This window comes from Lagenorhynchus albirostris, chromosome 6 (genome assembly GCF_949774975.1).
Source record: "Lagenorhynchus albirostris chromosome 6, mLagAlb1.1, whole genome shotgun sequence".
NCBI classification, from domain to species: Eukaryota; Metazoa; Chordata; class Mammalia; order Artiodactyla; family Delphinidae; genus Lagenorhynchus; species Lagenorhynchus albirostris.
The window spans coordinates 82,039,438-82,064,310 of NC_083100.1; the positions used below are offsets into that span (position 1 = coordinate 82,039,438).

Below are 24,873 nucleotides of genomic sequence, written 5' to 3' on the forward strand. Positions count from 1 at the left end.
CACAGTGGTTGAGAGTCCACCTGCCAACGCAGGGGACACGGGTTCGTGCCCCGGTCCGGGAAGATCCCACATGCCGCGGAGCAGCTGGGCCCGTGAGCCATGGCCACTGAGCCTGTGCATCCGGGGCCTGTGCTCCGCAACGGGAGAGGCCACAGCAGTGAGAGGTCCGCGTACCGCAAAAAAAAAAAAAAAGTTAACCACTCAGACAATGATTTATATTTTTTAATTAGAATCCTCATCTTCACTTTGCATTTCTGTAGAATTTTTACTGGCAAAAAATCTCCTATATGCTTATGTATTGTAATTCCACCACTCTAAACAAACATGACTGTTGTACCATTAATTTCTCAGATGAGAAGGCAGACATAAAAGGGCTAACCACTTCCCCCGGTATCACAAAGAACCACCATGAAACATACGGCTTGTGTTTTCAGACTGTTTCTGAGTTCCAATGACCTAGCCAGTCGCATCTTTTAAAAAATATATGCAGACTAGAAAACTGCAATAAACATACCTGTATTGGAAATATTTTCACAGCCACATATTCATTGAGTAACTGGGCTTTCCACACACAACCAAATCTTCCCCTTGCTTTCACTTCTAGTAACTGCAGTGGCTTCAAACCTAGTAATGGAGAAGGAGGGGGTGGTCCTGGGTCCTACAGATAAACAATAATAATATTATCTAAAGAGCAGCACATGACACATCTCGCTTCTAAATATCAGTATACTGAGAAATCGATTGACAGAAACGGTAGACACATACAAATGACATTAACTTCAATCTTGCCAAAACTGAATTCTCAAGCATTACTAATTACCTATAGTGATCAAAAAGCAAGAAACTTGAATTAAGAGTTTTCACAATAACATTCCTACTGCTACATATATATATATATATATATATATATATATATATATATATATATAGCAATCAGGAGAAAAGATCTAAAATCTTTTTGATCCAGTCTCACTAATTCTCCTAAGATTTTTCTGTGACCTTCAGGATATTACTAATGGTATTTTAATTTCATCCAGTTGATTATTCCTTATAGGATAAGGATTTGAAAAGTGCCAGATACAGCAAATTATGGCTATGTCTCAAAGAAACCACTCCTCAAAATCCATTACTTTCCCCAGTGAGTGTTTAAATCTTTCTTCATTAATATCAGAAATACCCACACAGCTATTCTCAAACACATTACAAATAGGTATTTCAAATACAAAGCACATAAAAGGAATATGTAAGTTAGTGTTGCTATAACCAAACTGCTCCATTCATTCTAACTTTTCCACCCGGTAACAATTTGTCCCTTTGCTTATAATTACTTCCCAGAACTGATCTGAGATATTATTAGTATTCTGGGACTCATGGGCAAAGAAAGTACAAATAATTCAGAAAATAAGTGGTCATCATATTAGATGAGAAGGTATGGAAAATGAAAGAGAAGTATACTGCTATAGTTAATTTTTTAAATGGAGCAACTATAATATATAAATAGGAGTACAGCATCACCAGGGGATCCTCCTATACAAAGTAGAGTGGCTACCCTTCGCTGAAAACATTGTATTAGTTAAATATCTGCAACTAAAGCAAGAGGTAGAAAGCCTTTTGGAAAGCTTCCAGAGGAAAGTAGTAACATGTTTGAAGTCCTGTGTAATGAGTATTGTTAGCAAGAACTAAAATTTCTGTGGCAACAGACTTTATGACACTGAGTGGCACTTAAGACACTTGGAGATTGTATGTCACCCCTTTATCAATGCATGTCTCTCTGCCTTTACTCTCCTTCCTTAAAACAAACAAACAAACGAAAACCTCCTCTTCTAATGCCTCAGGACAGTAAGTGCTCCCTTTAGGCATTATTCAGCCCCTGGATGCCACTCAAGATTTTTTAAAAGTTGGCATCTATGTTAGAAAGACCCTCAGCAATAGAAACACTGCAAAGTATTAAAGAGAAAAAATAATGTAATTTCTTCTTCTAAAGTAGACAATCTTTCTAAAATGGTTTGAGAATTCCTATTTTAAAACAGTATGATAAACCAGAAGACTTCCTGTGACCCATTTTAACATCAGATATTTATTTTTTAAATGTCTGCAAAAGTTGCTTTTCCTTCACACATTCAAAACATGAAAGGTTAGTAGAGCTAAAGATTATTTTAGTTTAACAGAGTGACAAGAAAGTCAGATGTACATCTTATAGAAGTATGGCCTCTCAAATTATGATTCTCAGTGGGAGGGGACACAAGACGCTCTGGAGAAGTTTTACCAGAACTGAATCCTCCCTCCCTCATTCCTTGACTGATCATATATATCTGCAATAAGAGACCCCACTGATCGTAGTACATGACTTATGTGAATGTGGAGACAGGAGGGAACAAGTTGAAACCACTCTTCTAGAGGCAAAGAAAACCACTCAGTGCTCTAAGTTCAAGAATTATTGGATAACTGCATAAAAGAGTAATTGTGCTAACTAAACAAAGTTCACTTTGAAAAACTTTAAATAACTATAAGGTTAAAGTCAATGATTCCCCCTCCTTTAGAGATAAGTTAGAAAAGTTGAGTTTTCAAAGCAGGGATGACAAAAATTAAAGTATGCAGATAAGGGTTGAAAGCTGAAGAGGGAAAATAACCAGGTAAAGAGTAATACAGCACTATATGTAAACACTAAAATTTTTAATAAATTGACTGATAATGTCTCTTTAGATAACATACACATTATCCATTCCCTATTCTAAAGAGTACCAACCATATGGATATGATTCAGTCTATAAAATAGGATTTAGATAACTTAATCCACACCTCAAATTAAGAATATGTCGGCAGTTCAAAATAAGACTTTACTCTGTATGACAGACTCTAGGTACATCCACCTCACTACAAATAACTCAATTTCATTTATATTCCATTGTATATATGTGCCACATCTTCTTTATCCATTCATCTGTCGATGGACACTTAGGTTGCTTCCGTGTCCTGGCTACTGTAGCTGATTCATGTTGTTATAAAGCAGAAACTAACACACCACTGTAAAGCAATTATACTCCAATAAAGATGTTTAAAAAAAAAAAAAGAATACCCAAAGTAAGACTTTAATATAATATTAACCTTAATTTTAGGAAACAAAAATTTCCAATGCCTATGTTTAGAATTAAAAAAAAAAATCACTGAATGTTTTCCAAATGCGTAGATAAACTTAAAAGTTCCCATAAGTTTCCAAGACTCTGTTTACAAAGTTTGTAAGCTACCGTTATTTCAGTAAGAAATCTTAGATCACTCTCCTAATGAAATTCCCATTATAGTCAGCATTATATATTAACAACCTGAAAATATGCTTTGTCAAAATTACTTATAAGTAAAAAGCTTAAATTTAGGAGAACACAGGCCAATTTTCAAAGGGTAAGAAGAAGATCTACAAAGGCACACTCCTACAAAATGTCAAAACTTTTAGAAATGATAATTCTACAATTCTTAGAAAGGTTAGGTTCAAAAATGAGAACTGTAACAGATTACAACTCTATAAAATCTATACTACCAGTCAATATATCTTTTTGCTTTTCTAATAAAATGTTATCGGACTATTCTTCTAATTCATACTTCTCAGTTCTTCCATTTAACAGCTTACATCTAAAAGAAGTTTTAACCACTTCCCTCATATCTAGCTTTTACTTATCCTATAATCTAAGAATATTAGACATTATTTTCTGTTTATTAACAGCATTATACTAATTTACCCAAAAAAACCTCATACTTGATTCTAGGAATAAAGATTTATACTCTTAAAATATATGAGAACCTGGGGAGACAAATTCAGACTTAAACTTCATAATGACAACAACATTCTGATATTATCCATAAAACATGGCTTTGCCCTGCTACAGAGAAAAACCACTTTTGGAGGGGTAACTATAAGGACTACAGAGTTCCTGAAAACTTTCCCTAAGTTCCAGCTCTCTTCCAGCACCCATGCTATTTTGCACAGTTAAAAAGATTTTCATTAGAACATGGCTCTGATTACATCTCTTCTTTACCCACTTGTATGTGAAAATTATGGCATCAGAAGACATGTTGAGAAGCGACAAATGACAATAGCTGGAAAAAGTGCCCCCCACCCCTGCACCACTACCCAGTATCATTACTATAACCAACAGTGGATAAAAGATTAGAGGTGAAGAGCTGTAAAGCAGTCTGTGATCATTTTACTTATTCTGAGTTCTCCATATGAAAGGTGAATTCTAATCTAAATAAAGCCTTCAACTTCCAGACAGCAAAAGATCAAGTTATACTTCTCTAGCCAGTCCATTTGCTAAAGATGCCAAAGATGAAAGAAACTACCTGAAAATATAGATTTCACATTAAAAGATAATGGATTCCACCAGAAAGTCAGCATCTGTTAAAAATGAGCACATGCTGACATTTAAGGTAATGACATACTATAAAAATTAAGCAATACAAGGTTTGTAAGGCTAAAAATCTAGCCATTAGGTGTTAACTTCTAGTCAACTAAACCAGTTGTGTTTCTACATTTCACCTTAGATAAGTATAAACACTGGTAACAATTCTTTAAAACCCAAAACTATTACTATGACAAGCCAATCATGTTTTTAATACTAGAAGTGGAAAAAAAACTACAACATAAATTTATAAACTATAGAGGATGGACAATAAAGCAACAACAACAACAAAAAATCTAAGAACAAAATGTTTAGTATGTATCCACAAAAAGTGCCACAACCATAAAACAAACATCAATGCATCTTACCTCTATCATTATATGAAAGGCGTGCTTGTGAAGAAAAAACACAGGCAAAAGAAATTACGATTTATATCCAGAATGAAATGAAAAATGACACATCAGTTACAAAAGTGAAGGAAGGAGAATAATGATTTAGCTTTTTAAAAGCTGGCAATGATCCAATGTATCATATTTTTTAAATGAGAACTGAGAACACTTTCCTTATAAACAGAGGAAAGTAATATATTCTTTTTTAAATCTTGGACATTACCTATCAGATAAGAGGTATTATTATATAGATGACTCTAGTATGACCCCAAGTTACCTGATCCAATGGACTTCAAGCCAGCAAATAAACTAAACCTAGTCTTAAATAATTGTTACTTATTTTTCTAAGAAGTTCTAAGGACTAACTATAAGAGTTTTTTTTTAAAAAAAGCAATTTAGCTGAGAAGCTATGCGTTGGAATTGGACTCTGGACACCAGAGGGCAGTACTGCCTTTAACAAAAACTGTAGGAGCAGCAAAAGAAATTTTTATATAGCTAGAGTTAAGTTTCTCAGACAGTTGTCCTAAGAATCTAGAATCTCCAACTTCCTGAACTGCTTCATTCCCCTCTCATGGAAGACAGGAGAATCCTTACAGTGAGACAAAAAAACATTTCTGGTGCCTATGTGAGGGTGTGCAACATAAATAATACACTAGGGAAAGAAAATAAGATGGGAGAAGAGTAAGATCAGAACTGAGTAGAACACAGTGACAGACCAGGCCTACTGTTAACTACTTCCCCAGCTACAATCCAGAGTGAAGAGGGCAAGCAGCGGTGGCCCTGGAAGGAAGCATCCATGCATATTTTTCAGGCTCAGGACACTCAGATACTGATAAAGAACAAGATTTTCATTTTCCTAGTCATCCCACAACAGGTAAGGAAGGGCCCTAATTTAAAATCAAGAGAAATATTGTCACCAGTGTAAAGAAAGACTTCAAATTCCTCCAAACACTTGACTATATTTCCCAGTTTCCAATATTTCTACAGAGAACAAATAGCACTGACGAAAAAGATTTGACAACTTGTTTATATGTACCAGTTGCTTAACTAGTTTTTCTTGCTTCTTGATTTTCTCCTGTGATAATGATTCAGGATTATTTAATAATTCATCTAAAAGGCTTAGCTAATCCCACTATCAAAACATTTTATCAGTACTCCAAAGTAAAATTCATTCCTTGAAAGAAATACATGCCAAATGAGTAACTAGACTGTAGCTTCCAAGGCTTAAACATCTCTGTTTTTCTTTTCATACCAGTGCTTTCAGAGACAAAGATGCCACTGTAATAACACTGGGCAAGTAGGTGCTGTGCATGCATCTTACCAAAAAAGTGTACCTTTGCTCAATATACCTCTCAACAAATGAGTATTAGAATAAGCTATAGAACGATCCAAACTAAACAAAAGACACCAAGAGCAGGCCTCAATGCATAAACTATGTTACAAAATAAGAGGCAAAACAAAATAAGAATACAAAAAAAAATAATTCACCGAAATACACAAATAGATAAAGAGTAATAACCAAACAAAGTAATCTGTATTCACAACTTGGAAAATGAAACTTGAATATCATGCACTGTGACTGGAGATAATAGTGAAAACCAAATCAGCACATTAATGTCAAGTAATTAGGTTGCTGGATGAGAAAGAGCCTTGCTGCTTATTCCTTAAGGGGAAAAGAAATTAACTATTGACAAACATCAGAAAGGAATGAATAATACTTCTCTATTCATTCAACAAATCTTTACTGAGCACCTAGTTTGTGCCAGCCACTGGCTACCCAGGCTCTCATGACACTTACTATAATGTGGGGAAGAAAGACTAATCAAAGAATCATACTAATGAATGCATAATTATAAAATAAGAGCAATAAAAAGCAATTTAGTTACCTGGAGCACCTGTAAAGAGAAACCTAACTTATACTGGGCAAGGTAAATAAGAGAAGACCTCCTGAGGAGAGGATCCTTGAGCAACGAAATAAGTACTAGAGGGAGGCAGATAAGGTGGAAAAAAACAGTACTGGGACACATCCTAGATTTCTGTCTTGTGCAACCAAATGGTTACTGGTTCCATTTACTGAGAACCAGGTCTGAGAGAGAAGATCATTACCCTTGTATTGTTAAGTGCTTGGAGACATCTAAGTGGAAATATTTAGAACGCAGTTAGATAAACAGAACTAGAATACAAAGAAATCTTTCTAGAAATATGGATTTTACATGCTATAAATATACGTGAAATATACTATAAATTTTCTCTTACCATTTAAACCATTCCAAGATTTATATTTATATATAATTTTTTTAATAACTCACTCAACAACCTCTTTGGATGATTAAGAAGAATTAAGTAGCTGCTCAACAAAGTATTTGAAAACTGACAAATTCTGAATTTGTCTCCTCTTAAATCATATAATTATCTTACATTCTAAGACATTTTACAATTGCAAATTTTAAAAAAGACTATTGCCAAGCAGACAGAAATAGAATATGTAAAGAAATAATACAGTATGTGTATCAGGACAAATGCTTCTGAGCTAAGGAAAGCAAGACATTATACATTAACAGATTTAATAATACTGATACTGTCAAATACACAGCCATGATTCTATCCAATCAGGTCTTCAAAATTACTCTATGATACACCAACTCCTACTGCTCACATCTTAACTCCTTCCAAAAGCAAAGCATGAAGGCAGACCAAGGTGGATGAATGAGGATTCTGAGTAAGTTCCCTAAGAAGTGATTAGCTCCTCAGGGCAGTCAGCACTGGAGCTGCAAGTCTGAAAGAGAGACGGCAGACATGCCTATTCTTCTGGCTGCTGCTCAGGAGCATCAGGTTTATTACTGGGTACAGAAGAAACTTTATTTTTATTTAGCATTTGTGTTCTGCAAGTGGAAAAAAGGAAAAGGACCGTGCTACACATTAATAAATTGTGATGTGATAAAATGGTTATGTTTATCTGCAAGGCTATATATAGTCACTATAAAAACTATTTTAAATGTAAATTATGTACTCTGATCCCTCCCTGTATCCTACTTTAGTTTTTTATGGACCCAACCTAATAATTTACTGAAATGAGCTATTCAATTAAAATTACTTCAATGGATAATAATAATCCTTGGACATAAATGTCCAAGGCTTTGCCATTCAGCAGACTGACTCTAGGCAAAGTCACTTCACCTATATATATACATCATGGGGTACTGAAAGATTACACTGAGTTAATATGTATAAAGTGCTCTGTATAGTGCTTGACAGAGTACTCAAAATGAAATTTTTTATTATTTGAAATTAACTTCAAAGTATTGACACACATATATGCCAATATTTTGAAATTATTTTCAAGTAAAATAATTTCAATAAATCATTTTTAATATTGAAATCAATGGTTTCAACAAAAATTCTTCCTTTGGAGTACAATTTTGAGGTCATTGGCAATTAACGGCTAAAACTTATTGAGCACTTAAAATTAGCCCAGCACCCTAGATGTGGCTCTTCTCCCAATCACTATAGAAATGGAATCAAACATTTCTCCTCCTTTCCTCCATCTTTGCCCAAAATTGTTGAAGCAATTCCCTTTTTACTCTTTTTACCCTTCCTCTCCAAGCTGCAAAGTCAAACAACCAATCAACCAACCTATGTTTAGTACACCTACATGTTAACTGTAGGCTCCCTTAGAAGGGCCAGCAAAGACTGTCCCTGAGCCACTTAACATTATACATCAAGCACAGCGCCTGGCATACAGTAGGTGGTCAAGCAACAGATGAATAGTTAAGCAAAAATAAAACAAACCAAGGTGAACCCAGCCTATCTGATGCAAGCAGCTTTCACTAACAAATGGACTTCTTCACTTTTATTATCTCAAATTAATAGAAAAAGGTTTGACAGCAATGAAGTAGCTAGGAATGATGGAACAGATCGAGGATGAGGTTCAGGAAATAAAAAACAGAGAAAAGCAAGCTCACTTCTTCCTATCTACCATCTCCTTGCCAGACAAGAAAAAGGAGATATTATGCACTCTGGTCTATATGCATCAGTCCCATTTGCAAATTGGCAAACAACGCGGGGCCCTTCACAGGCCAAAGAAAAACTGATTTCAAGATTTTAAAATTTAATATGTCATTTTTAGAAATAAGGTGCTTTGAGTAATTTTAATGTGCAGCTTTAACTTGTTTTAAGCTTTTGATACAGCTTTTTTTTTCCCCTTTCGCTCCTTCTCCCCTTCTTTTTTGCTTTTGGACACAGAATTTCAGCCAACCTCCAAGTGGGCCTGTCTGTACATTTGTAAGAGAAACAACTTATATACACCTAACTAGAGTAATACTTTGTCAAGCTGCATATCTATGGATAATTTATGATACTTCTCCCTACAATTAGTTTAGAAGTATATATAAAAGTAAGTTGTGGGGCCTCCCTGGTGGCACAGTGGTTAAGAATCCACCTGCCAATGCAGGGGACATGGGTTCGATCCCTGGTCCAGGAAGATCCCACATGCCGTGGAGCTACTAAGCCCGTGTGCCACAACTACCTGAGCCTGCACTCTAGAGCCCACGAACCACAACTACTGAAGCCTATGTGCTCTAAGGCCTGTGTACCACAACTACTGAGCCTATGTGCTGAACTACTGAAGCCCGTGCACCTAGAGCCCATGCTCTAGGCAAGAGAAGCCACTGCAATGCGAAGCCCACGCAATGCAACAAAGAGTAGCCCCGCTTGCTGCAACTAGAGAAAGCCCACGTGAAGCAACAAAGACACAACACAGCCAAAAATAAATTAAAAAAAAATTTTTTTAAGTAAGTTGTAATTTAGGTTATCAGTACAAAAATAATGATACAAAGAGACATTTGTAGTAGCCCTGTACTATTTCTCAGGCATATATGGAAAAAAAAAGAAAAAAAGGTGCTCAAGAGTTAGGCAGTAGAATTATACCACCACATTAAATATCCTAAAATAATACAATTAAAAACTATTTGTGAAGTGTAGGTTCTAGCTCTTAGCAGAAACCTAACACAAAATCTAAGCTAATAAAACATCAAATTTTGGTATTTTATGAGAATACATTAAAGCTCCACTAAATTTCACTTAAAAACACATCATACAATCAGAATGAGATAGATTCAAAGTACTAAGCTGAAAAGCTGTCGTCAATATACTGTTAAAAGAAAGCAACTGTAGAATAACATTTTATAGTTTACAAAAAAGAAAAAATATATATACTCAAACGAGATTAGAGAAAGATGTGAAAAGATACACATCAACCTGTTAAAACTGTTTATTTCAGGAAATTGATAAAGGAAAAAGAGGAAGAACAAATGATTCTCTCCTTTTTTTGGACATACTTCTTTCTGAATAATTTGCCTTGCTATATAACAAGCAAGCATTTGTAGTTAATTTTTAAATGGAAGAGAAAGTGAAAGAGAGAGATGTGTTCTTAAACTCCAGCCATTCAGCAATCAACCTATTTCAAGATGTGCTTCTACAGATGTAATATTTATTCTGTAAGTATAATTTAATACTAACGTATTAAATATTCAATAAAACTCGGTAAACTTCTCCCTGCATCTTCTCCAAATAGGGAAGCAGCACACTCTCCTAAATTGACTTGGCTGAATAATGTTATGCTACTCCTTTAGTATCTTATTAATTTTAAATGGGTACATATATAAACTCATGTTCAACAGGAAAATACTACAAAGCATTGTCACACATGGCTTGGTTTCTCAGTGGATAGTAATCTCACCGTGAAACGACAACCTATTATTACTTTAATATTAAGGTCAACAGCATTGTTTTGTATGCAGAACTCAATATTCCAAACATCTGAAAGCCTTTAGTCAGACCAAAATCTAGACAAAATGTCATGAAAATGTTATGTCAGGACTGAAGAGATTGATGTCATTTAAAAAGTATTAATGCTGCAATACTTTAGTGCTATTATATAGCCTTCAAAAATTAACAAGAAACTAACTTCATACCTTGTTAAAGGTAGGTAATTTCTAGCCCCTAAACTGCATTTTCTTATCAAGTGGTATTTTTTATCAGCACAAATATAGATTTTATAAGAAGGAAACTTAAGCTTACATATGGGTATGAAAGCAATGCAAACAGTTTCACTGAAACCACATTAACCACAATAAGACTTCTTAATAGAGTCAATGCATCAATTCCCTCATATTCATGACTCACTGGTACTAGAAAAACCAGTTTGCATTCAATTTACTTACTGGAGATTGTAAGAGCATCTACCTACATACAGAAAGACAGTTTCAGGACAGGCAAAAGAAAAGGTGACCCAGGTAATGCAAATTAAAAGGATGCTTCACACCTGTGATTACACAAAGACTCGAATAATGGCATTCTCTTATAAAAGCCTGAAATACTTCAACTTATTTTACCCCCAAGAAATAAAGTCCTAAAGCACATAAAATGTTTATTAAACAATTCCTGGGTATACTGCATTATCATCTTAATATAACACTAAATGAAACAATTCAGCAATTCATCACTTACAGAATGGTTATTACATACAAACACTGCATGAGATACAGTAGTGACTACAATACATACCTTGTCTTTAAGGAGCTTATAATAAAGTATGATAATGGAACATGCTCACAAATGGCCAGAACCTTTCTCAACCTAAGTTATTTCATCTGAGTCACAAAAGAGAGAAACTGACTTGAGCACTATTTTCTCAATTCTTTCAAGGATGGCACGTAACTAATACCATTATAGATACATATGATGGATGGCTTAGGGTGTAATGGAAGAAAAGAATCAAAAGGCAGACAAAGTATGGAAGATAACATGCCATGTTCCAAACTTTGTATTCTTGCTGTTGGATCACTCAGAACCCTCAAAAATTTTTAAGCACGGAAGTAACATAATCAGACATGTAAAATGTTACTGTATAGCAATAGTATAAATGGAGAGAGAGAACCGGAAACAAGAAGACAAGCTATGAGACTACAGAAATAATCTCAGCCTCCAGCGTAATAATGTCCTGAAAACCACAGGATCAGAAGGATGAAAAGGTATTGGAGTTCATAAATAACAGGGCTAAGAATAGGAGAAGTTGCTGTCTCCAAGGCTTTCACCCAGGATGAGGGGAAGACAGTGATAACATGAAAAAGTGTTAGAAACATAGTAGTTACAGGTTATAAAGAAAGAAGAATGGCTTATTTCTTAAAAAAAAAAAAAAGCACAATTATGTTTTTCTATGTCTTTAACTATGATAGATGTACTTTAGAATATTTTTTATTTTAAAATAAATTAGAACCATAATTAAAGACCAGATTTTAAAGCATGTTTATTCCTGTATCACTTCAAAATACTAACAAAACCAGAAGAAACTTTAAACAACTTGATGTCTTACAAATAAAGAATCCTACCATTTAAGTGCCAGAACCAGCTTATTAAGAGATGTATGTAGGTATGTCTTAGTCCTTCAGAATACCCTGTAAGACTGATCGTTTACCCACAAAGAGAATGAAAGACTGAGATCAGACCAATGAATGAGCACAGTATATGTAATGTTAGCTTGTTCTGCTGAGAATCACTGTAAATTCTCTTCAAATATAGTTCTTATTGTAGGAAGGATCCATCAATAAGCTATCACCAACCTTTAGCCAACGCTTTAAGAAAAAGTTTCCCTAAGAAAAGAGAATGACAAATTTTATGTCATTGTCTAAAAGTGAAGAAATTAGAAGGAAGATTGTTGCAGAAATGCACAACAAGAATGTAAGATCTTTTCCTAACTGGTCTTGAAATTAAACTTTGAATATGGGGACATGAATATGGGGTGAAATGCAGAAGACACCTTAAGACTTCAAATCTGTAGTATGTTTCCCCTACCGACTTCTCCTGTCCCTCAAAAAAGCCTTGAATAGCTAGGGCATTGGCACTATCAACTCAAAAGCACAAGAATCTTTACCTGCAACCCAATCAATGTTCATAAACCCTATTCTAAAATGTGTGCTAAAAAAATTTTAGTGGAAAACAGATGACTTGTTTATTTCCCCTTCTGTCCTCTGTGAGACAATATGATCACGTTATTGCCCACTTTAGTAGTCAAACTACTCAACATCCCAAAATAGGAAAATAAATTCACTTATAGAATGATTTTGAAATGGCAGGGATGTTTACTGAATTATCTGAAACAGCAAAAGCGTCTGCTTTCTGAAAAAAGAGAGGCAGAACAGCATAAGCAGTAAGAGCAAAGCTTTAGTGTCAGAGAGTCCTTGGTTCAGATTCCAGCTCTGATACTTGTGAGCTTTGCTATGTCTCAATTTCTTTATCTATAAAATGGGGATTATAACACTACATAAACAAACCTGTGAGGTAAAATCAGATCAGTCCTTTCCACACCTGGCTGGTCACCAGAACTGCCTGGAAAACTTATTAGAATCATAATATCCCAGGCCCCATTCCATACTTTCAGGGGTGTGGTCCAGGAATTTGTATTTCTTAAGAAATTCCCAAGATGATCCTTACATACTGGTCACAACTTGGAAATCATGGGGAAATTTTTATGTATTTTTTGTATATTTTTTATATATATATTAATACATCTATGTAACTTACCAGTACTCTAGTACACTGTAAATGTTCAATTAATGCTTGATACAATTATCAATCATTTTTCTGAAGCAGAAATAAAACTGAGTATTTTGTAACAAGATGGCCACTAAGTAATCTTGCAGAAGTAGTCTGCATAAACCTCTCACCAAAAATGAGACTTACAGCATGACTCTATACCGTTTCAAACAGTGAAAAATGACATATATGAAGTTCCACACTGATGACAATGCTCCTTTTCCACAACACAGTTTATGACAGAAGGAAAGCATAAAGTCAGGCATGTCTTAAATTTTTCATAACAAAGCCTGACCATTCCAGGTCATTCCTTCACAAAACTTTTTTAAGTTCATTCCTTATTTTTCAGCAATTCATACAATTCATGCAAATTCACTAGAGAACAACACAAACACTAAATAAATGTGTACAATAACATTAACCATTGCAACAAATATCTAAAACCCACAGAGATGGATACTCATTGAACATTCCTAGTCCTTATTTATGAATAATAATGCATCTTTCCTTTTTAAAAATCCAAACCCTTGAATTAATTAGCATTTCTAAATAAAGTGGCCTCAAATATATGATATCCAGCCCTTTAAATAAAAATGTCCAACCACACTTTTTTACCAATATTTTATATAAATCAATGTTATCTATAGGATTACATTATTATTTTTAAAGTTCTATTAAGAAACTTAACAAATTTGTTTTTAAGTGTAGTTTCCAGTTTGTTTCTATCATATCACAAATCCAGGGCAAATTTAGACACTTAAACACTCTTTCTTTATTTTCTTTTCTTTTCTTTTGTGTTAAATTCACAACAATTTAATCACTAATTAGAGACAATATAAGAAAACAAAACAAAAAAAAGTAGATCTCTATGAAGCAAACTGACTACTTTGCAAAATCATGTACAGGGAATAATCATTTTTGAAAATAGAATTATATAAGCCCAAGGTGGCATCGTTATTTATGTCATTACAATCTGCACAAATACATTTAAAATATTCTTTGCACAAATATTTGTTGTACCCACCATCAAAGAAAGTAAAATGGAGCTTCCTAAAACCCCCTATCAATATATTTTATGTGCCAAATTTAATTTCCATTTGTCCATAACTCTCCTTTTGAACCAGCATCACAGACTTCTGAATTGATATGATTACATTCAAATTGGAGGTTTAGAAGGAAGTTAGCTCCCACATTTATTTCTGCTGGTGATCCTAATAAAGGCAACTGCTCTTAGGTTACTGAAAGAGACAGTTTCACAAATCAATGCATGTCACCAACAGTAAATACTCATTCTGTTAAATGTAGATATTACATAAAAAACAGTTACCACCAACAGAAAGTAAAGTGTATTCTATGGACACTTTGGAGTAAACTACATATATTTATTAGGCACTAAATTTTTAAAATTTTAAAGTACTTCTTAAAGTGATTTTTAACAAATCTACAAGTTATCTACTAATGTTAAAAGTTAAAATATTTCAGCTGTACAAAATAGTGTGTTTACCTAATTTACTAAATGAGGAGTTTTACCTTTGGGCTTATTTCTTCATATACACATCTTACAAAGATTACAGGGATCAATGATCTAATGCCAACAGATTGCTTCAAGCACTGAGAAAGGAATATGTTATGTAAATAAAGCTTAAAGTGAAGAAGTTGTTTTGGTCATTAAATTATAAGACTTTACCATTTTCTTCTACCAAGTTTTAACCATTAATCCTAGTGGTATTAGAGAAACAAAGTTAAACCAAGAGATCCAGAAGGCTGAGGTAATCTGATCTTAAGAGTCAAAAGAAACACAAAAGAAACACAAAAAGACATCTCAAGCAATTAAACCAAAAGTTATCACGTTTCCTCTGCCTGTAGAATAATAACTACTTATATTAAAAGTCCTTGTAAAGCACTGAATCAGCTCCAACTGTCCACATGACAGAGAGTGAGGAAAACTTCATGAATTTATTCTGACTACCTACCCACCACACCTATATTTTCAGATATATTCGGTGTCAAGGGAGGGAGAATCAAGGGCATTAAAAAAGTTTTCAGACTTCAGTACATGTTTGATATGCTGCAAATAAAAATATATACACTTGGAACTACAAACAACACATGATGAGAACTGTTGCTCCTCTTCCCAGAACAAGAATTTTATAGATATATCCTCTTGATGCCTTTGTGAAACTTCTCTACCCCACGTTCTTGGTTACCTTACTGGGTCCCTCACCATGGTTAAAAGGATTTTTTGGCAAGTAGTTTTGAAAAAGACACAAAAACTTAGGAGTGGAGGAGAAAAGAGAAGGGAAAGAAAGAGCTATGATATCACTTCTCCATCATCAATTACTTCTTAAGAAAGACAGCAGAGTATATCCCACATTTTAAAGTACTATGATGACAGTAAAACTCTCCAAATAAGAACAGGAATGGGAATACTCTTTATTCTACTCCACTTCAACCCTTAAACTTAGGACACAGCAAATTAATAAGTTTGCAAAATTAGCTACAGTTTCCATGACAATAAATATTCAAAAATTAACCCTAAAGGAAAATGATTTGTAACAATCTACTGTGGTTTCACCACAGTAGTATTTCTTTAAAGTGTAAAATCTAAAACAACATAAAGTACAAGACAATAACTTACTTGAGTTGGAACAAGCACAGGAGGATAAGCCATCTTATGATGCCTGTACACCCAAAATGCACAAATGACAATCCCCGCAATTAGCATAAGTGGCACCAAAGAATAGAGCAAGATGTTGTAATAGGGTGGCTTTGGTGTAACTGGATTTGAAGTAGCTGTGGAAAAGAGGAGGAAGAAAACCACTCAGATTTGGTCGACAAAATTTCACAATAAATATTTATTATAGCATCAAATTTTAGGAGAAAAAATAAAGAGTAGGAGAAGATGGGAGTAAATTATTCCATCAATACAAACATGCTTTGTTTTCAGTCTACTAGTTGAACAGACATATGCATTTTCCCTGTGAACTTACGCTGTGTGACTTCCATCTCCGGAAAATAAGAAAACCTTTCATTACACATATTGCCCTCACAGCAACAAAAATATACTTCAGGGCTATCTTTTTTTTCTATACAATCAGTCCTATAAACAAAAAGAGGAGAAATAATTAAAATCATTATTACTCTGAATCTACAATAGGTGTTTTTCTAAAGTTCTCAGAGATAAAATAATGAATAAGTCATTAATAGTCAACTTTGAGATTTTTATTAATATTCAATAATCAATTCTTAAAAGTCAAAAATGTTCCTTGAATCCTATTATTAAATCTCATCAGAAAAATAAATCAACAGCTGATTTTATAACAATCACATTGGCTCCTTGAAACCACTTCTTTAATTTGGTTTTTAATGATCAATCTAAGGCAACCATCTTTTTAATTGTTTGTTTAATTAGTAGAAAAGCTTGAAGAGGAACATAAAGCCAATGAAGAAGAAATTTGGTCTAAGGGTACTTTTACTCACAGGAAATATAGCTTTCCCGTTTTATGAATACAAAAACTGAACACTATATATAAAAAACTGTATGTGTACACATATAAATACATACCTATACGCCTATGTATACATATAAATACACAGGCACAAAATAATTCGTGTTCATATCTTGTGGCAGAACATATTTCAACATCAGAGACCTAAACCAGGCTTGGGAATTAAGCCATTTTTGCAGGAGATTTAAATTCCCTGAACACAATGAACAGGGTTAAGGATAAGCAACAAGAGCAATATGTAACAACAAACATACAGGCCCTAGTAACTCAAAAAACTGACTGGAGGTGGGCTAACTTAAGGGGTAGGGGGAGGCAGTCTTTTATATAGGACCTGAATTACTGAAAAGATAGGGATTTAGCATCTAGATTAAATCCTAATCAACCACTAAAAAATTAGCTATAGCTAGTTTTTAAAATCAGATATTTAAATATTGCTAATAACATCAGGTAGATTTAAAGACACATTACAAATAAACTGTGAACTTTTATAATGGCTGTTAGAATAACAAGGTTGAATTTAACTCTAAAGGGAAAAGCTCAAGAAATTTCAGGGAGAAGGCAATTTTAATAAAATTAAACTTTGAAATAAAATCTATACCAATGTCTATGTAGTAGAAAGTAAAGGACAAATGAAAGCTAAATTTCTAACAATTTATAAAGAAAAATGTACAAATTTAATATTTAGAATCATGAATCAAATCATAGGTTAACATGATTAAATACCTAGCCTAGTTAACTGAAGTAAATTATCAATACTTTTCGCCATTCAATTTCATTCTTTTTACCACTGTCTTTTCCTCCACACTTTGACATTTCTTGAATCTTCTTTTCCTTTCTCTTATTTATGTTACTACCTTTAGTATTTGTTTTTTAATCAAATTCAGAACATAAAAGCAGAAATTCACATACTTTTAAATTGGCATTTAACCCCTAGAAACAAAGCTGATGTAGTAATTATCACTGTAAGAGCAGGCATTTGCACTGAACAACTCACTCACATTATCGAGCAAAGTATAATCTCCAGTAATACTGGTTTTAGGTGAGAAGCACAGTAGCGTTTTACAATAAAAAGAACAGGGATCCCTGATTTCAACTAATTAATAAAGACAGTTTTGAATAAAGATGACCTCCAAACCTCATTTTTTCCCCAACTTCTTCCTCAATTTTTCTTTTTTATAAATTGAGATATAATTTGCTATAACATTATATTAGTTTCAGGTGTACAACCTAGTGATTGGATATTTGCATATATTGTGAAATGATCACCACAGTAAGTCTAGTTAACATCTCATCACCACAGTTACAAATTTTTTTTCTTGTGAATTGAACTTTTAAGATTTACTTAAAAGTTGCTAAGTTCCTTAGCAACTTTCAAATATACAATACAGTATTATTAACTATAGTCACCATTACATCACATCCCCCATTATATCCCCAGGACCTATTTGTTTTATAACTGAAAATTCAAACCCTTTTGACTCCCTTCAACCATATGCCCACCCCTCACCCCCGGCCTCTGGCAACCACCAATGGTTCTCTCTATATATGGGTTCTTTTCTTTTTTTTAAAGATTCCACATACTAGTGAGATCATATGGTATTTGTCTTTCTCTGTCTGATTTATTTCACTTAGCATAATGCCCTCAAGGTCATCAGTGTTGTCGCAAATGGCAAGATGTTCTTCTTTTTTATGGCTGAAAAATAGTTCATTGTATACATAGACCATATTTTCTTTACCCATTCAACCACTGACAGACACTTAGGTTGTTTCCACATCTTGGATATTGTAAATAATGCTGCAATAAACATGGAGGTGCATATATCTTTTCAAGTTAGTGTTTCCGTTTCCTTTGGATATATACCCAAAAGTGGAACTGCTATATCACTGCTATTTTTAATTTTCTGAGGAACATCTATACTGTTTCCCTAGTGGCTCTACTTACTCTTTCATAACAGCAAATATCACTTAATTATCACCTCTGTTAAGAAAGAAGCTAATAATCAGAAATACAGCTAAAATGTATAATTACAGAGTAATAATCCCCGGAAAATTCAAATATATAGAAGTATATCCTAAATACTAAATATATACCTAAATGACCATTTTAATTTTCACCAAAAGTGGAGCTAATTCAATTTTCATGAGTTTATTCAACACATTTTACTACTAATCACATATGTCCAATCAACCACAGATTCGTGGTAATCTATTAAAGCCCCTGAAAGTGGATCAGGATGTAGCTAGAGTTCCGTGAGTGTATTAGTTATTTGGCTCCAAAAAGTCTGGTTATCTAGGATTCTGTACCTTCTGCAGTCATCAGCACCCACCCTCAGTGAAAATCCTGTGGCCCAGGCAGTTTAAGTGATCGGCCAAACATCTAGGGACACCTTGCAGAAAGATCACAGGCAGTCAATGACATATCCACTATATTTTATTTCCAACAGAATAAAACAATTTAAACAAGATTTTTTAAATAAAATGTAGCTTTCTATGAGAATTGTGTTAGTTCTGATGTAATTCTGAATGTCAAGTTAAAATGTCTCTTGGGATAAAGAACAAAGGCCTACTCTGCAAGGAAATGTAGTGAGATCAATTTCTTCCAGATACATAAAGAGGGAACTAAAAGGAAATTAAATACTATGATTAAGCTTTATTCTCCTTCAGGATAGATTTTCAACAGATATAGTCTCTCTTAAAGCAATTTTAAAAATCCTTTTTCCTTAAAATTGGTGTTTAAAAAAAACCTATAACCCTACAACATAAGGAAAGAAATGTTTCTTATCTAAAGTTCTCACTACTTGATAGCTTATTCAAAGTATATTAAAGATAAAACATAAACATGCTATATTTATTTTTTTACTTTAAAATATATATCTTGTCATTACAACATGTTATAATGGTCTTCATAATCCCATCTTAAAAAAGAAACATTTAAGTGAAAATCTATGCATTGATCTTTCTCCTTTTAAAAAAATGGGGGGAGGGAAATGGAGGAAATGAAAATTATTCAACACTATCATAAAAAAATAAAATGTGTTCTTACCTGTCATAGCAGTTGATATCATCCAGCCAACAACCTTGCTTCACTATTTCAATGGAACCAGAAATATTCTTCCAGGTAGCAAAACAATGCCGCCGTTTGTCTTTGTCACCATAACAGGATTCAACACCAGTTCGATTGGTTCTATCTCTTTCCCAATTAGCATTATAGAAAATACACTCCTGAGTTTCTGATCTACCAAGTATAGCACCTATAAGATAATAAGACGACAACTTTTAATATAACTGTATTTGTTCCTAAACAGATCGTCTCGTCTCCCAGTATATGAAACTTCAAATCTTCCTGAAATGTCAATAATTTACTGCCTTACTAGTGTTATAACATTGGGTTCAGGTTTCCAGGTCAATCTCTGTACTTTAAGTATAATAAACATAATAATAAAAAGCAACCACATATATCACAAGGTTTCTCTGTAAAAGGCCAGTTTCACTTAAGAATGTCCTTGATGGAAAGCAGTACAATTGTTAATTTTTTAAAAATCTTGACCCTTGAGTAGACTTCTTCTCAATATTCTGTGTGACAAAATGGGAACTAACCAAAAGCACTGCTGCTACACACTGAAGTACAATGATTGCCTCCAAAAAAGCCCTTGCATGATTGAGTTGTGAACTAAACCAACCAAGGCTATTCAGACAAGTATTTGGCAGAAATGTTCCCAAAATGAACCAAGTAAACCTGTTATTTCAAGAAAAACACCTGACAGTATGCACTGCCAATAATAAAATATGAGTTTTCAAGCAAAAATAAGAATTTTGGAAAATCTGTATTTACCACCACAATTAGCCTGACACCTTCCCAATACTTAAAGAATTTCTGATGAGTGGTGATATTAACAAATGTGACTTTTAAATACAGAATAATGAGATGTGCCAATATTCAGAAAGTCTATATAATTCAGAGAATCAATATTTTCCAAGTGGATTATGTATGACGTTTGAAAAACACTCATGGGCAAAAAATCCATACAAAGTTCAAGACAGCCAAGTAGATTTTAACGTTACAGAGGACAAAAAGTTCATTAGCGGTTTCCACACTGTAACTAACTTTTAAGAAACTATCTCTTGTCTTACATGGAAAAGCAAGGGAACTGGAATACCCAAAATAATTCTGAAAAAGATGTACAGAACAATTCATACTGTTTGTTTTTTCGTTGGCCGCACTGCGTGGCTTGTGAGAGATCGTAGTTCCCCACTCAGGCATTGAACCCAGGCCATGGCAATGAAAGCGCCTAGTCCTAACCACTGGACCACCAGGGAACTCCCCATATTACTTGTTTTTAAGACTTTCACTAAAGCTTCGGCAATCAAGACAGTGTGGTCTTAGTGAAAAGACAGACACACGAACCTACAGGACAGGACAGAGAATCCAGAAATAGACCCATACACATACAGTCAATTGATACATAGCAAAGGTACCAATGCATTTAGCAGAGAAAGTCAACAACTGACGCTGGAACAATTGAACATCTATATGCAAAACAAAGAACCTCACCTCATGTCAACTCATAGCTCATGCTATATACAAATTAACTCTAAACAGATCACAAACTCAAAATAAAACCTAAAACTATAAAATTTCTAGAAAAAATGAAAAATATGGTGACCCTAAATTATGAAAGATTTCTTAGAACACAAAACACATGAGCTACAAAAGAAAAAACTGGTAAGTTGAACTTCATTAAAATTGAAACTTCTCTTTGAAAGTTAAGGAAAAAAATTTAGACTGGGAGCAAATACTTGCAAAGTATATACCTTAAAAATAACTGATATTCAGAAAATATAAAGACCTCTCACAACTCAACAATATGAAAACATACTACCCAATTTCTAAAAACTGAACAAGAGATTAAAAGACATGCTTTATCAAAGAGATATGAACGGGAAATACTACATAAAAAGATATTCAATATCACTAATAATCCACAATTATCTTAAAAAAGGATTAAAATATTCCTCACTTTTCTAACTATATATCTGTGTATGGCCAAATTTCCTTCATATCAAAACAGCACAACAGATTGCTGTATCACGAACTGAGTGGAAAAAACAGATATAAGAATCCAGTTGTCTTCTACTAAAACAATTATAAAGAGATCTGTAACAATTTCACTAATTTTTTTGTTGTCTTGGAAAATATTTTTCATAAAAACCTATTCTTTTGTTAACATATAATGGATTTATTGTCACTTCTAAATAACTTTTTTTAAAATTTTCTGCCTTAATTTCTAATATGATGAATACTTACAGATACAAACCACATAAAAACTCTTTGGGGTAAGTCTAAAGAAGTTCCGAGACCAAAAAGTTTGAGAACTGCTGCTCTACAGTGCTCTAGCACAGAGATATAATTATAAGCTGATAAAATCTGTGGCAGTAATGGTGCTGTGGACTCCTCAACTACGGAAGAAATAATAGTGTGAGCGGACATGTAAACTATGGCTGGTAAGTCTATGTCCACTGTATTTTATAAAAGAAGGGCTGCTACTACTATTCATCTGTATATAAACAGTAGCCATTTTGTAAATTATTCCTTTTCAGAAACCTGTTGAAAATAACAGCAAATTAAGTTTCCTCCTTTACTAAATAACCACAAAGAAATCATACTCTGCCCACGTTATCTCAAAACAGGGGATGGCAAACTTTTTCTGTAAAGGGCCAGAGAGTAAATATTTTAGCTTTTGCAGGCCATATGGCCTCTTTCACAACTACTCAATTCTGCCATTGTAGCACAAAAGCATCCAGAGGACAGTAAATGAATGAGCATTGTTACATTCGAATAAAACTTTATTTACAGTGAAAATTAAATTTCATGTAATTTTTACATGTCACAAAATACTATTCTTTTTTTGATTTTTTTTTCCAACCATTTAAAAATGTAAATATCATTCTTAGTTCACAAGCTGGATTTGGCCCACAGGCTGTGTGGTCAGCTACCTCTTCTTTTTTTAAAGATTTTTTTTTTTTTTGATGTGGACCATTTTTAAAGTCTTTATTGAATTTGTTACAATATTGCTTCTGTTTTAAGTTTTGGTTTTTTGGCAGCGAGGCATGTGGGATCTTAGCTCCCCGACCAGGGATCGAACCCACACTCCCTGCATTGGAAGGTGAAGTCTTAACCACTGGACTGCCAGGGAAGTCCTGGTCAGCTACCTCTTGAAACAACACCCTAATTTCCACAGTCTAGCTAACCTGCCTTTCGTTTGTTTTGTTTGTTGGGGAGGAGTCTTCTATGAACTATCACTTGTGTAATTCATGTTAAAAACCACTATTAATTATTTTTAATTTCCAAAAGAAGACTCCATTGAAGCATACGAACAACACTTGAACTAAATAAAACTGACCTCCCAAAAAAGAACATTGCCTATAAAAAAATGCCAAATAGGTTTTATCTTTGGCGTCAATTCCAATCAATTAAGAGTGGCTGCCAGGAGCCATGTACTGAGAAAGATTTTGAGGTAAAGGGTTTTGAAATTAGTATAGAAGGAGGCGGGAAAACATCAGTATCTTTTCTTTGCCACCTCTGGTCTTGAAAAAAGATAAACAAATGACTATTTTCTTTATTTCTTTTAATACTTCTTTATATATATTTTTTTTTTTTCTTTTTTTTGTGGTACGCGGGCCTCTCACTGTTGTGGCCTCTCCCATTGTGGAGCACAGGCTCCGGACGCGCAGGCTCAGCAGCCATGGCTCACGGGCCCAGCTGCTCCGCGGCATGTGGGATCTTCCCGAACCAGGGCACGAACCCGTGTCCCCTGCATCGGCAGGCGGACTCTCAACCACTGCGCCACCAGGGAAGCCCTACTTCTTAATATCTAATGGTAAGTTAAGATTTCAGATGATTTTCTAGATCTAGACTATCACTTGATTGATATTATCCATAGATAGAAAGAAAACTGCTTAATGGGGAAAACTGACAATCTTGCCACCCCCCCTCCTCAAGCTGATTGGGTAATCAGTCTCTATCCATCACGTCTCCAACTGACCACTAAATATAATAACATGATAATTATAAAAATAAACCAAGTTATATGTATTTTTATGTTAAGCTCACATAGTGACTTTAAAGGTGTAGTTCTAAAAAGGATGACAAAAGTTACCTATATTTACTAGTTTTTAAGAGCAGCTCCCAATTTAAAATTTTCTGAAACTTTAAATTTCTACCATAGGTTTATTCTATCAAGGTAATTCCAAATAGTTAATATGACTTTAAAAAGAAATAAATGAACATAAAAGGTCTGTGTGCAGGGTTTATTATAATGGTTCTTAACAAATGATGGGCATCAGAATCCCCTATGTGTTTTCTTGAATTCATGTTTGAGTGCCATTTTGTATGCCCCAGGAATGAGTAGTTGAAAAGTACGTGGGGGGCAGCAGGAAAATATATAGATGTATAGATATTGTACGTATGTTTTCTTTTCTCCTTTTGGCAAAGACCCACTGGTGATCTAATGTTCCTCCCCAGTGAAGTACCACTGGCTTAGTAGACTGTGACCTGAACTTGGAATTTAGTTTACAAACTGTGACCTTGAACAAGTTACCAAACCTTTCACAGCTTTGTTTCCATATTTGTTTCAATTTCCCTAATAAATCCATAATTATTATGGATAATTCCATAGTTTCATAACTCACACTCAGGCAAGTTATAGCAAATCAGTAAGTCTAGTCACAGAATTTAGTATCAGAATTATTTTAGATAATAGTTCTATTACTAAAGTACTGCTTATACATAATGACTCATACTGACCATTTCATTTTTCCTACCATTTAAGAAAGAAAAAAAAAGAAATACACAGGACCTGAAATTTGTTAGAACATTTGGCCATAAAGTAGACCTGTAAAAGTCATACTCAAAATCTGAAATACGCCTCCCATGAGGAAAAAGTAAATTTTACCTACTGCAACTGCATCTGAGGACAATTAGGGTTTTGTTTT

At 34.0% G+C, this 24,873-nt stretch overlaps 1 protein-coding gene across 4 annotated transcripts in view; it reads right to left on the reverse strand.

Moving 5' to 3' along the window:
* Positions 1 to 24,873, reverse strand: part of ACVR2A (activin A receptor type 2A) — an 86,007-nt gene that overhangs the window by 15,918 nt on the left and 45,216 nt on the right. For 3 of the 4 annotated variants that reach the window (XM_060152946.1, XM_060152944.1, XM_060152943.1), the window contains 4 exons: positions 19,925 to 20,132; positions 16,363 to 16,472; positions 16,011 to 16,165; positions 515 to 658 (listed from right to left, as the gene is read on the reverse strand). In XM_060152946.1, coding sequence (XP_060008929.1) covers positions 515 to 658; positions 16,011 to 16,165; positions 16,363 to 16,411 — 348 coding nt within the window. In that variant the 5' untranslated portion in view covers positions 16,412 to 16,472; positions 19,925 to 20,132. Of the gene's footprint in view, positions 1 to 514; positions 659 to 16,010; positions 16,166 to 16,362; positions 16,473 to 19,185; positions 19,269 to 19,924; positions 20,133 to 24,873 lie in introns of those variants that run through there. The other variant, XM_060152945.1, reaches the window with a different exon arrangement.